This window comes from Panthera uncia, chromosome D2, assembly GCF_023721935.1.
Source record: "Panthera uncia isolate 11264 chromosome D2, Puncia_PCG_1.0, whole genome shotgun sequence".
NCBI classification, from domain to species: Eukaryota; Metazoa; Chordata; class Mammalia; order Carnivora; family Felidae; genus Panthera; species Panthera uncia.
Window position 1 is genome coordinate 40,354,439 of NC_064818.1, and position 15,234 is coordinate 40,369,672.

Here is a 15,234-nt window from a genome sequence, read left to right on the forward strand (position 1 = left end):
AAGTCCAGGACCAATGGCTTCCCAGATGAATTCTACCAAATATTTAAAAAAAGAGTTAATACCTATTCTTCTCAAACTATTCCAAAAAGTATAAAAGGAAGTAAAACTTCCAAATTCATTCTATAAGGCCAGCATTAGCCTGAAACCAAAACCAGATACAGACACTGTAAAAAAAAAAAAAAACAACAACAACAAAAAAAAAAAAAAAAGAGAGAGAGAGAGAGAGAGAGAGAGAGAGAGAACTACAGGCCAATATCTCTGCTGCATATAGATACAAAAACCCTCAACAAAATGCTAGCAAACCAAATCCAACAATACATTTAAAAAATCATTTACCATGACCAAGTGGGATTTATTCCTGGGTTGCAAGAGTAATTCACTATTAGCAAATCAATCAATATGATACATCACTTTAATAAAAGAAAGGATAAGAACTATATGATCATTTCAATAGGTGCAGAAAGAGCATTTGACAAAGTACAACCTGGGTTCATGATAAAAACCCTCAATAAAGTAGGTTTAGAGGAAACATATCTCAACATAATAGAGACCATATATGAGAAACCAATTGCTAGTATCATCCTAAATAGGGAAACACTCTCAGCTTTTCCTCTTTAGTCAGGAATAAGACAGGGATATCCACTCTCACCAGTTTTATTTCACATAGTACTGGACGTCCTGGCCATAGTAATCAGACAACAAAAAGAATAAAAGGCATTCAAATTAGCAAGGAAGAAGTAAAACTTTCACTACTTGCAGATGACATGATACTATATATAGAAAACCTGAAAGACCCCACCAAGAAACTGCTAGAACAGATAAAATAATTCAGTAAAGTCGCAGAATACAAAATCAGTGTACAGAAATCTGTTGCATTTCCATACAACAATAAAGAAGCAGCAGAAAAAGAAATTAAGAAATCAATCCTGTTTACAATTGCACCAAAAATAATAAGATATCTAGAAATAAACCTAACCAAAGAAGTGAAAGACTTGTACTCTGAAAACAATAAAACACTTAAGAAATTGAAGATAACACAAAGAAATGGAAAGACATTCCATGCTCATGGATGGGAAGAACAAATATTGTTAAAGTGTCTACACTAACCAAAGCAATCTACACATTTAATGCAATCCCTATCAAAATACCAACAGCATTTTTCACAGAGCTAGAACAAACAATCCTAAAATTTATATGGAACCACAAAGACTCTGAATAGCCAAAGCAATTCTGAAAAAGAAAAACAAAGCTAGAGGCATCACAGTTCTGGACTTTAAGTTATATTACAAAGCTGTAGTAATCAAACAGTATGGTAATGGCAGAAAAATAGGCACACAGATTAATAGAATAAAACAGAAAACCCAGAAATGGACCCACAATTATATGGTCATTAACCTTTGACAAAGCAGGAAAGAACACCCAATGTGAAACAGACTGTCTCTTCAATAAATAGTGTTGGGAAAACTGAACAGCAAAAGAATGAAATGGGACCACTTTCTTATACCATACACAAAAATAAATTCAAAATGTGTTAAAGATCTAAATGTGAGACTTGAAACCATAAAAATCCTAGAAGAGAACATAGGCAGTAACTCCTTTGACATCAGCTGTAGCAACTTCTTTCTAGTTAGGTCTCCTGAAGCAAGGAAAACAGAAGCAAAAATGAACTATTGGGACTACATCAAAATAAAAAGCTTCTGCACAGTAAAGAAAACAAGCAACAGAGCTAAAAGTTAACCTATGGAATGAAAGAAGAAATTTGCAAATGATATATCCAATAAAGGGTTAGTATCCAAAATATATAAGGATCTTATAAAACTCAACACACACAAAATGAATAATCCAATTAAAAATGGCAGAAGACATGAACAGATATTTTTCCAGACACACAGATGGTCAACAGACACATGAAAAGATGCTCAACATCACTTTTCATCAGGGAAAGGCAAATCAAAACTACAATGAGATATCACTTCTTACCTGTCAGAATGACTAAAATCAACAACACAAGAAATGACAGATGTTGGCATGGACGTGGAGAGAGGAGAACCCTCTTGAACTATTGGTGGGAATGCAAACTGGTACAGCCACTCTGGAAAAAAGTACAGATGTTTCTCAAAAAGATGAAAAATGGAACTACCCTGCAATCTAGCAATTACCTACTAGGTATTTACCCAAAGAATACAAAAATACTAATTCAAAGAGACACATGCACCCTGATGTTTACAGCAGCATTATCTATAATAGCCAAGTTATAGAAAACATCCCAGTGTCCATCAATTGATGAATAAAGAAAAGGTATGTGTATATATATGTATATATATGTATATATATATTACTTTCTAAAATGTATATATATTTATATATATAATTTAAATATATATGTATAAAATAAATATAATATATTATAATTTAAATATAATAATGTAATAATATAATTATAATTTAAATATAATAATAGTATAAATAATAAATAATATTTATTTATAATATATTTATAAATAAATTTATAAAAATTTAAATATATAGTAAAAATTTTTTTAATTTAAATATATATATGTACTATATATAGTCAATTTTTTTTAATTTAAATATATACATACTATATATATATAATCAAATTTTTTTTTTAATTTTAATTAAAAAATATTACACATAGAGGTGTCTGGGTGTCTCAGTGGTTAAGCATCCAACTTCGACTCAGGTCATGTTCACACAGTTCATGAGTTCGAGCCTCACATCAGGCTTGTGCTGACAGCTCAGAGCCTGAAGCCTGCTTGGGATTCTGTGTCTCCCTCTCTCTCTCTGCCCCTCCCCGCTCACCCTCTCTTTCTCTATCAAAAATAAATAAACATTAAAAAAATTTTAATGTTATATATAATATATATGTATAGACATGTTTATATACACACATATGTAATGGTATATTAGCAATAAAAAATGAAAACTTGCCATTTGCAACAACATGGATGGAGCTAAAGAGTATTATGATAAGCAAAAATAATAAGCGAGTCAGAGAAAGACAAATACCACATGATTTTACTCATATGTGGAATTTAAGAAACAAAACAAATGAGCCAAGGGGGAAAATAAAGAGAGAGGGAGGCAAACCAAGAATCAAGACTTTTAACTGTAGAGAACAAATAGATGGTTACCAGCAAGGAGCTGGATGGGGACAGGTGAAATAGGTGGTGGGGATTAAGTAGTGCATTTGTCATGATGAGCACGGGGTATTGTATGGAAGTGTTGAATCACTGTGTTGCACACCTGAAATTAATATTACACTGTATGGTAACTAAGTGGAATTTAAATTAAAACTTTTAAAAAGATTAAATGAGGTCACTGGGGTGAGTCTTAACCCAATATGACTAGTGTCCTTATGAAAAGACGAGATTTTAAGACACAGGCACACAGAAAGGGAAGGCCATGTGAGGACACAGGGAGAAGGTGGCCATCCACAAGTCAAGAAGAGAGGCCTCAGAAAAAAATCAACCCTGTTTACACCTTGATATTGGACTTGTAGCCTCTAGAACTGTGAGAAAACAAGTATCTGCTACTTAAGCCACTCAGCCTGTGGTACTTTGTTACGGCCACCCTAGAAAATTAATATACAAAGTGTTCTGGATTAGATTTTAAAACCAAAAAGATCATTAGTTGAAAAAACCTAGTTAATGCTATTGTGCACATGTTAATTTCTTAGTTTTGGTAAATGTACTAGATGTTAAGATGGAAGATGTTAACATTAGAGGAAACTAAGTAAAGAGTATATGAGAGCTCTCTCTAGCATCTTCAATTATTTTGCAAAGACATAATTCTCTCTTAAAAAGTAATTTTTAAAAAAAATCTAAGGACAAAGGTTTTTAAAAATGCACAAGATAGGACAATCCGGGGGAGGAGGGGACACCTAGCTTCCCTATGAAAATGTAAAATAAAAGGGGCACTTTGAGGTAAAATCAGGGAGGAGATAGGCATAGAGAAGGGTGCCAAGTAGCTATTTCACTTTTATTAAGCATTCTCTGCATGCTTAGGTGGGTGCTTTTTGTACAGCACTTTAGTTAAGCCTCAAGTAACCTTAGTTATAATTATTGGAAACTCTCCTCATTTCAGCCTTGAGAAAATGAAATCTGATTCCCAATTTTTCAAAGGATTGGTGAACAAGGGATTCATAAGGCACTTCATCTTGAGGGATCAACACATTGAACACTGATGCCAGGGTTCTTCGATTATATTTCCTTTATCATTAAAGCGACCACTCCTCCATTTTTATGCACATCCCATTCATCACCAATAAGGGTCACTACAGACTTCTAAATGTTTCTCTTGCACAAGTATTTCCCCTTTTATATTGCTACCAAGATGATGATACAGGTAGCCTCTAATCCAGAAGGCTCAGAAGGTCTGTGGAGCCTCAAGATGTGAACTCACATTTTTCAAGAAAACTAACAATAGTTTCATATTTCCGTTCTTAGAAAATGGCTTCTATTGTACTTTGGAAAAGAAAAAGCACCCCATATCCTTGACAGGGCTTGACTGCTTCTCCATTCTCATCATGGGATACACTTGCTCTCAGTTTCTAATCAAAATACATGCTCTATAGGTAGGTGTTAAACAAGTAAATAAATGAAAAATTCATAAGAGGAAGTATTTGAATGCACAGTTTAAGTTTCTACCATCACCTAGTGAGATAGACAAATGACAGATAGTTAAGTACAACATTCTGAGTCCAATGAGAGGCATGTGAAGAGAGTCAAGGGTGAGGTTTAATTGCAGAGGTCAGGCAAGGCATGAAGAGTTTATGACTTTACACCTGAGTTTTGAAGGACATTTAGGAATTCACTTTTCATGCAAAGGGAAGAATAACGTTTCAGACTCAGGAAGTATCACACATAGCTGTGCAGAGAGATACAAGATAAACCAAGACTTGTAGAGAACTCTGAGCCCTTGCCCTTGTTTGATGTGAGCTAATCACACTTATAACTTGCCGGCTAACTCAGCATACTGTCTTGAACCTACTGTTACTTGAACACAACACTTGAATACACAAAGTGTGCTTAAAATACAGTCTTCATACATAGCTCTGGATGTTCAGAATCTTAAAAGATATTTTCGAGATACATACATATGTATATATATATAGTAATAACAATAAATTGTATATTGTATATTGTAATAACAATAAATTGTAGCTGTTATTCGCCTGCCAATATTAAATCTTAAGCTCGGGTGACATTTATCTTTTACCAGAAATAGGAGTGTATAAGTCTGTAATCATAACTGTATATAAACAAAACAAAACTCTGTATTTTGGAACTTGAACTCTAGGAGGAAAGGTGGATAAAAAGTCTGATGTATTTAACTGAGACAGCACTTACAAGATTTTTTTACTAAAGCATGAAGAGAGAACATTTAGATAGTGCATGACTTTTAAAAAAAGGATATTTTAATAGACAAAAATATCTGTTAAAGGGCATTCATGAGGCTCAGTAGGGACTCTGAAGTCATGTTACCAGTAAAGAAAAGTAAAAATTGTTTTATATCTCTATTCTTAAATAGTGCAAGTGTCATTAATTGCCATAATTTAAATGTCCAATCTGACAGACATGTTCCAGAAAAAGCATGTGTGTCTTAACCGTTTCAGAAATCTTCTCTGGCCCTGGGTTGATAACCACTTATCTCCATGAATAATCCTACCCTTCACAAAGTACAAATTCTGGATATTAGTAATCTTAGTGAGAATTTACATAACATCCTCTTTTGTAGAAATCCTCCCATAAGATGCCTTACAAGAATACATTATATATGACTTTAGCCCCATTATGTAGACAGGGAACAAATCAATATTGAGTTCATTTAAGAAGCAGACTCTGAGGAATTAATTTGGAGACTGTAATATGCAGGCTGAAGAAACCCAGACCTGGGGAGCACAGGGTAATGCATGGAGCAGGCCCTTTGTTATCAGGCTGACCTGATTGTCAATCAAAACTCTACCCTGGATACACTGTAAGACTTCCTCAATTATAAAATTAATGCTGTAATTCCTATAGTATACAGTTAGTGTAAAGACTAAATGATCTTAAAAATATGTGGCAAACTGTATCTTTAAATGCTAGCAGTTTTCCCCCTGCCCCCAGTATTTTATTTTATCCATCGTCTTTCTATTGCAGACAGCTAGGACATTCCACTTTTAACAAGTCAGAGAAGAATGACAGTGTAGAACATGATAAAGATACAAATACAGCCTTCCATCAGAGGGGATGTCAGGCATGGAAGAATACAGATGATATTAAGAGGAGAATTAGTTCCAGTGAAGTTAGAGAAGGTCCTCTTTACTGGGAGGAGAGAAAAGAGCTAGGAAGCAAAGGGTAATTATGACCAAAGGGTTTCTTAAGGGAATCCTGTGCCCTCCCCCATAGCTGACTCGCCATGTATGGCGGGTGGAGGAGGGGTGATAAAGCCTGAGTGAGGTGATGAGGGCACCCTATAGAGGCAACAGAGCAGGAGGATGGAGCCCAAGAGTGGGCAGAAGGGCAACTCTATGGGAGGCAGTGTTGAAGTAATGCAGGGTACAGGGTCAGAGCCTGAGAGAGGACAGGAAGCTGCAAAACAGTGGACTCATTACATACAAGGGGGACTAACTAAACAAGTAACTATTTCAGTATATTGGGAGCCAGATTCCTTACTGTTTCAAAGAGGAGGTGCATTCATGAAAAGAGAGAAAACTGGAATCAATTCTACTGTGTAGAATAGGAGCTAGAAGTATCAGTGTGAGCTCATGGTTTTCAATTGAAATAGAAATAGAAATAAATTGAGCTGTGGGCTTAGGAGTAGCCACACGCCAACAATGATGACACACTCACAGCCCAGGTTTTGGTTTCAGGGCAGCAAGAACTTGTATGATTCTTCAAGGATAGCAGATACTGCAGTCCTGAAGCAGGAGATTGCCCTAAATTGAGTTTTGGGAAGCCGCTGCAAAGCCTCATCTGTGCAGGCTGCCCAAGCCCATGCCTGGCAGTGATGTTACAGGTGTAAGGATTCTGCCACTTCCTACTTCCAAATCTCATGGCGTTAACTCTCACTGATGGGCTGCAAGCGAGAAGGTATTGGCAATAAATTCCTGGAAATGTACTTCTCTGACTTTCATGCCAGTCCCTGAAACACACACAGGAGGGTAGAAGCAAGCGGAGAACATTGCTGGTGTCAAATAGAAACTAAATGTGCGCATACATGCATGCATGTGTGACTGATATATAATTGCTTGTGGTTGTATTTTGGCTTTGGCTTCCAGGAAATTCAGGAATTTCCTCCTTTGTTTCTTAATCTTATTTATTACATTCTATGATTATTAATAAAACCCACTGTGCTTTGAAGAGCAGAACAGTTTGTAGCATTTAAATTATTTTATAGCTAAAATGCTACCATTGTAATTTTATATGCTTGTTTGTCAATATTTAAAATTCTCATCTGTAAAATGCAAATGTTCAATTTTAGGTACAGTTTCATGATCAGTCTGCATTGACAAACTCCAGTATATGCTAAAGAAAATCATTCCCATTTTAAGGCAAGTCCTGATGCCTATATCTCTGAACTAAATGTTATAAAAACATAAATAGGAAGTTAAATGCCTAATAAAATATTTATGACATTTGAATAGGCTTTATATTACCCTTATAATGAAGTTGTGTTTGATTTTGGCTTATAATCATAGTATTTTATGAACAAGAAGTAATAGGATATGGCTGTGAAAATAATAATCTTTCCATTGTTAAAAGGCTACCCTTTAAATTTGGAATTTTCTTGAACAATTAATATACAATGGGATATTTATGAGAAAAAATGATTCCCTTTGTATGGCAACCAAAAATATAAAGTGACTGGGGATTCACTTACCAAAAATGCACAAGACCTATATGAAAAAAATTTTAACATGCTACTGGTCACAAAGAACTTAATTGGAAAGTGTGTGTGTGTGTGTGTGTGTGTGTGTGTCTGTGTCCTACTATGTCTCCCTTTTTTTTTTTTTTTTTTGGGACAGAGAGAGACAGAGCATGAACAGGGGAGGGGCAGAGAGAGAGGGAGACACAGAATCAGAAACAGGCTCCAGGCTCCGAGCCATCAGCCCAGAGCCTGACGCGGGGCTCGAACTCACGGACCGCGAGATCGTGACCTGGCTGAAGTCGGAAGCTTAACCGACTGCGCCACCCAGGCGCCCCTATGTCTCCCTTTTAAAGAAACGGTAACAATGTAAGAAAGCAAGTGGCAAACTGGCAAGTGGACAAGGGGGTGCCAATAGCTTGCAGATCTGATTTGTGGAAAGCAACACAACAATGGAGTAACTGTAGATATAGCAGGTTAGTTCTGGGAGATGAGACCACCACAGTGGGCTTGTGAAGTTCCAATAGATATCCCAGGTTGACTGAGGGCAATACACACGTGTAGCGTAGATCAGACAGGGCCCAGAGCGCTGACACATCCTTGCTGACAAAACTTGAATGTATATGTAGACAAAAAGTGAGAGAAACTGGTGCAAAGTTTTGATTGATCAAAGGTTATGATGACCCATAGAAAAATACATCTTATTATATATAATAGACTATATCTCTATATATATGGTAATATACATAGCAAGCTACTGTTATGCAGAAAAGCAGTCGAATCAGAAGTAGAATTCTAAGGACATTAAAGAATACATACTTTATGATCCATTTATATGAAATTATAGAAAAAGTAAAACTGTAGGGACAGGAATCAGATCTGTGGTTGCCAGGTGCCAGAGGAAATGATAAGGGAGTGGCTGTATCACAAGGAAACTTTGGGGATGATGGAAATGATCTATACTAAGACCATGGCGGTGGTTTTACATGACAATGCACATAAGTCAAAACTCACTCAACTGTATACATTGCATAATGAATTTTGTGGTATGTAAATAAAGCTGCCAATAATAATGTGCTAGATATATTTACAAAAGTATGCTGAGTTATTGAAACATGGATTTTCACTATTATTTATAGTAACAAAAATCTGAAAACCTAACTTTCCATAAGTAGGAAATTGCTTAAATTTAGTATGACACATTCTTAGAATGAAATATCATGCAAATATATCTTTAGGTTTGTATGTGTTCATTCAGGGAGACATCTCTTCAACATATTAAAAGAAAGCAATTGCACAGAGGAATGTTATTAAAATAGGAATACACAAGTACCTAGATTTTCTTATGTATTCCCACATGTGCATAAAAAATACTTACATTTTTACTCCTAGACCTGTTTCTTTTCCAGATTTTTCCATTTCAGTTAATGGTACCACTTCCTACTAATTGCTCATTGAGTTTGCTTTGCGCATCATAAGACTTTATTGATTTTTTAAAGAGACTAGCTTTTCCTCTGGTCAAAGAAATATGTTGTGGCGAAAATGTGAAAGATTTGTATTTTAAAGTCAGGTACTAGTCTAGACTTCACCATCAATTTTTTAAGGATATTAAATCAATTTCTCTCTCTTGATTTTAGAATCTTGTCTACTATGGATTATAGATAATGGATTTAATGATTTGAGTTATCTGAGAGTTGTTATAACAAAAGAAATTAGTATTCTGTTTGGATACTTCATGACTTGTAAAGCTGAATCAAAAAAAATTAAGTTCTGGGGCGCCTGGATGGCTTAGTCAGTTAAACATCTGACTTCGGCTCAAGTCGTGATCTCACGGTTCACGGGTTCAAGTCCCACGTTAGGTTCTGTGCCGACAGCTCAGAGCCTGGAGCCTGTTTCGTATTCTGGGTCTCCCTCTCTCTATGCCTCCCCTGCTTGTGCTCTCCTTCTCTCTCAAAATAACAAACATTTTTTTAAAAATATTTTTAAAAAATTTAAGTTCTAACTTCCTAGAAGAGCATTCAATAGTGAGTTTTTGTGTCACCGTAAATAGAATTCTTTGTTATTATATCTTCAGTGTATCTTGCACTGTACCATTTCTTCAAAGTAGATAATGAAAGTTGCGTGTGTAATATTTCTTCCGCAGGTTTCTGAATAAGAGGCTGAATTTGTATTTTATTGCTTGTTGTTTGCCCTTGAGCAAATTACCTACGTTTCCTGAGTCTCAGTTTTCTCACTTCTAAAATGTGAAAAATTCTGTCTTATCTTCCTAAATTTATAAGATGTATATTTATATATATTTACACATATAATATATACACATATATTTGGTATATGGGGTTATAGCTAATAGAATTAGCCTCTAAAATGTGGAAAATTCTGTCTTGTCTTCCTAAATTTACACCATATATATTTATATATATTTACACATATAACATACACACATATATTTAATATATGGGGTTATAGCTAATAGAATTATGTTAAAATGAAAATTATTAAATTTGGAGTCAGATTCATGATTTTTCCATAATCATGAAACACTGTGCTGTTTTCTCACTTGTAAATTGACCAAAGTAATAGTTGTCCTACCCTCTGTATGGGAAGATTTTAAGCATCAAATTGAGAGGGAAATATAGTCAGTGTGAAGTTACTTAGAGGACCGAGAAACATATACAGCCTACTCTAGGAATCATACCATTGCTGCTGCTACCGTGTGGTCCTTGGTACGTATGTTGCATAAAAATAGCTATGCACAGGGGCGCCTGGGTGGCGCAGTCGGTTAAGCGTCCGACTTCAGCCAGGTCACGATCTCGCGGTCCGTGAGTTCGAGCCCCGCGTCAGGCTCTGGGCTGATGGCTTGGAGACTGGAGCCTGTTTCCGATTCTGTGTCTCCCTCTCTCTCTGCCCCATCCCCGTTCATGCTATGTCTCTCTCTGTCCCAAAAATAAATAAAAAACGTTGAAAAAAAATTAAAAAAAAAATAGCTATGCACAAAATGTTCATCTGTAACCTGACTTTTTTTTGATAATATATTTTTCTAAGTGTGAATTTATTCAGACAATAGCATGATATAAATGCTTTGAGTGATTAAAAGGTGAGAATGATATATACTGTATCAAAACCTGGAAATATTAAAGGGAAATGAGAAAAGATATGGTTATGCTTCAATGTGAGAAGGGGAAATTCTGGAGGAAAAAGGCAACAAAATAGCCCTGAGAGACTGAGGGCCACTTGGAATTTATTGAAGAGGAAAAGGACATACCGATGCTTTTGCAGAAAACTGCTAGGTAGCACCAACAGGGAAGGTAGAAGCAACATCATAGGAATTAGACTGCAAGGCAGTGAGAGAGAAAATTAATGTATCTAGGCAAATTCATAAAGTCAGCAGGAGGTTTTACAAGAAATATTAAATAAAAACATGAGCTCACAAAGAAAAATCTCCTCTAAACTCCTCGCTTCCCTGAGATCGTTGTGTTTCGTCCACCTTCACATCATCCCTTGCAAATCTATTTTAAGTACCTAAATCCTTGAAATATTTTCCTGAGCAAACCACGATTCATGAGTATTTGGTACCAGAATAGGTTCAGTAAACAGTCACCAAAAACTTAGAACCAAAGATCAATTATGTGGCAGATACATTTACTGTTCAACTACTGTTCAACTACTATCCATGTGGTCCTACATATTTCCTAGCTTCCTTTTAATTAAGGGCCCTAATAGGTTCTAACAGAAAGTTACTGATACAGTTCTTTTGGTCCGAAAGCCAGGATATTAAATGCACATTAAATCATTTTGTTCTCCAGTTCCGGTGTTCCTATAGGCAACACAGGGTGTTTTCCTCAGGGGTCAGTTGTCTTCCTGTTCCAGTACTTGAAACAACACTACAGTGAGGCCCTGATGTTAGAGCCCAGTGTGTGTCAAGGATGATTCTTTACTCTTATTTTACCTTACTTAGATGTTGAATGCAACACAAATGCAATACAAATGCAAAATTTACTCTTCATAATTACATAAGCATAGCTACACATTTAACAAAACTCAAATGTGCACAGTTTACAAAACAGCATAAGGTGGCATTTGTTAGATGTTTATGGACATGTCCTTGAGATGTGAAGTTGAGACAACTGTAGTTGTATTGACTATTGAAAACTCTCTGTGTTTATTCCTTTATTCAATGAATAATGTTTTTAGCACTTTCTTTGTATCAGGGATTGTTCTGTACCCATTAATGTATATCCACATGTATTAGTGAGCTTGGGCTGCCATAACCCTGACTGAGTGGCTTAAACAACAGAATTCTTTTTCTCTCACAGTTCTGAGGTTGTAAATTCAAGATCTAGGTGTGAGCAAGGTTTGTTTCTGGTGAGACCTTTCTCCCAGATTGCAGATGGGGCCTTCTCACTGCATCCTTCCAAGGTCTTCTCTCTGTGTTTTCAGAAAGAGTGAATTCTGGTGTTTCTTCCTCTCCTTATAAGGATGCCAATCCTATCAGATTAGGGCCCCACCCTCATGCCTCACTTTTTTTTTTTTTTTTTTTTTTTTTTTTACCTCCTTACAGGCCCTATCTCCAAATACATTCACATTGGGAGCTAAGTCTCCAACATATAATTTTGGGACAGGAATACAATTCAGTCTGTAACACCACACATGCAAAGTTATCATAGAGTTATATTTTCTCAAAAGTGGTCTATGTTAAAGAAGTTTTAAAATATTTGTTTTCCAGAATAAAGCAAGTTTAGGAAGAGCACTAGTTTCTAATTTTTAAAAATCTGGTTGTCTGGGTGGCTCAGTTAGTTATGTGTCTGACTTTAGCTCATGTCATGATCTCACAGTTTGTGAGTTCAAGCCCCACGTCAGGATCTGTGCTGACAGCGCTGAGCCTGCTTCAGAGTCTCTGTCTCCCTCTCTCTGTCTCTACTCTGCTCACACTATTGCTCTCTCTCTCAAAAATAAGATATTTTTTTAAAAATATTCAATGCTACAGAAGGAATTTCAAATGCAGGGCTTCTGATTTTTAATATTAAAAAAGTACTTATATAAATTCTAAAAGGTAGTTTTATGAACTTAATGATACAAGGTTTTTCCAGTTTTTACTTTCCAATACTTGCTTAACTTTATTCCCAGCATTTGACCCCTAATTTCAAGATTTCAGAATGTATCTTCTAAACTGATTGTCTTTAAAATGTGAGAAGCATTCAACATATTGGAAAGCAAAAATCAGCACTTAAAAGTTATTTGAGAGGTCAGATACTTGTAATCTTTGATATTAAGCAAGTACTGAAACAAAGTGAATCTGACATTTTCTTGGACAGGCATGTGTGAAAGAAGTATCCACTCTTTTGACTTTACATATTGTATCAGTTGGATTCATTAATTACGCCTGCAGTTTGGGAAGTTTCTAGTCCACTGTTATTCTGGCACACATCAACAAATAAATGGTTATTTAACTACAGTGTCAAATAGAAATTTTCAGAATAAAAATTTCAGGTCCCAAGAGAACAGTGATATTTTAAAGCAGAAAGATTTGTTACAACATGAAATGCTCCTGGCTCTAGGTGAATAAAAATAAAAATGGTTGCTTTCTATATTATCCAATGACTTTATGGCCATGTGACATTAAAACAAAGTAAAAGTTTAATATTTCTCCATATTCTTTTTTTTGTAAATTTTGATTCATTTATGAACCAGTTCCCTTTACTTCTTAGTCAATTTGGACTACTACAAGAGAACACTAGAGCCTGCTTGACTTAAAGAATAAATCTTTACGGGGTGACTGTGTGGCTCAGTCTGTTAAGTGTCTGACTTTGACTTCAGCTCAGGTCATGATCTCATGGTTTGTGGCTTCGAGCCCCATGTCGGGCTCTGTGCTGACAGCTCAGAGCCTGGAGCCTGCTTCGGATTTTGTGTCTCCCTCTTTCTCTGCCCCTCCCTGTTCACTCTCCCTCAAAAATAAGCAAATATTAAAAAATATATATTGTTTAAAGAACAAATCTTTATTTCTCCCAGTTTAGAGGCTGGACGTCCAAGATCAGGGTGCCAGCATGGTCAGGTTCTTGGTGAGGGTTGACAGCCTTGTCCAGTTTACAGACATCTTTTTGTTGTATGCTCACATGTTGGGGAAAGGGATAACTTCCTTTCATTTCTTATAAGCACATAATCCAATCATAGGGGCTCTATTCCAATGACCTACTTAACTCCCAAAGGCTCATCTCCAAATAACATCACATTAAGGCTTCAGCCTGTGAACTCTGGAGGGATATGAGCATTTAGTCCACAACTTCTAATAAAGTTTTAGTTGTGCTCATATTTTCTATGCTATACTAAATGAACATACATCATTTTCTTTTTTCTTTTTTTTTTAAATTTTTTTTTTAAAGTTTATTTTTGAGACAGAGAGAGACAGAGCATGAACGGGGGAGGGGCAGAGAGAGAGGGAGGCACAGAATCCGGAGCAGGCTCCAGGCTCCGAGCTGTCAGCACAGAGCCTGACGCGGGGCTCGATCTCACGGACCGTGAGATCATGACCGGAGCCAAAGCCGGACGCTCAACCGACTGAGCCACCCAGGCGCCCCATCTTTTTTCTTTTTTATATTGTTGCCAAAAGAGAAGAGAATAATAAAATTGTTTTCATCACCTATTATTTTTTCAAGTCAAAATGTGTTCCTTTTACTTCTTTTCGTCTTTATCAGTATTTTGCAAACTGTACTGTACATCAGATTCAGTTGCAGGGACAGCAGATTGCTACACCCCTACCCCACAGTTTCTGATTCACAGGTCTAAAGTGAGAAGTATGTTTTCACCTATCTTCAATATTTTCCATCTTCTCTTCTTTTTCTGCCTCATTCTGCATAATTTCTTCAGATCTCTCTTCAAGCTCATTTATTCTCCGTCAATTACTTATGTCATTAGTAAATATTTCTGAATGAATGAACAAATGTCCAGCTCCTTTGGGCCTGTTTTACTATTAATCTATACCCATGCCTTGTGCCCTTGTGCAGATAACTCAAGTTCTACATTGTTCTCGAGTCATTTATATAGAGTGTCTAGCATTCTAGTCCTTCCAGGAAAGGAGTCCCATCCAGTGCCATCTTCCCGTCATGTTACTCTGTAACTGGGCCTCCTCGGTGCCCCCTGCTTCACAAATTGTATCAGTTTTCTACTGCTGTGTAATAAGTCACCACAAACTTTATGTATTCAAACGATCCATATTTATTATCTCACAGTTTCCTTGGGTCTGGAGTCCGGGCATGCCTTAGATGTCCGATTCAAGATTTTATAAGGCTGCAGTCAAGATGTAGTCTGGACTGTGTTCTCATCTAGATGCTCAATTGCATAAAATATCTGCTTCCAAGCTCATACAGG

General features: G+C 36.2%; 1 protein-coding gene across 14 annotated transcripts in view; it reads right to left on the bottom strand.

Annotated features, from left to right (window-relative positions):
• LOC125932768 (uncharacterized) overlaps positions 1-15,234 on the bottom strand; it is a 789,340-nt gene that overhangs the window by 14,117 nt on the left and 759,989 nt on the right. For all 14 annotated transcript variants that reach the window (XM_049645300.1, XM_049645303.1, XM_049645304.1 and 11 more), the window contains one exon: positions 1,981-2,092. In XM_049645300.1, coding sequence (XP_049501257.1) covers positions 1,981-2,092 — 112 coding nt within the window. The remainder of the gene's footprint in view (positions 1-1,980; positions 2,093-15,234) is intronic.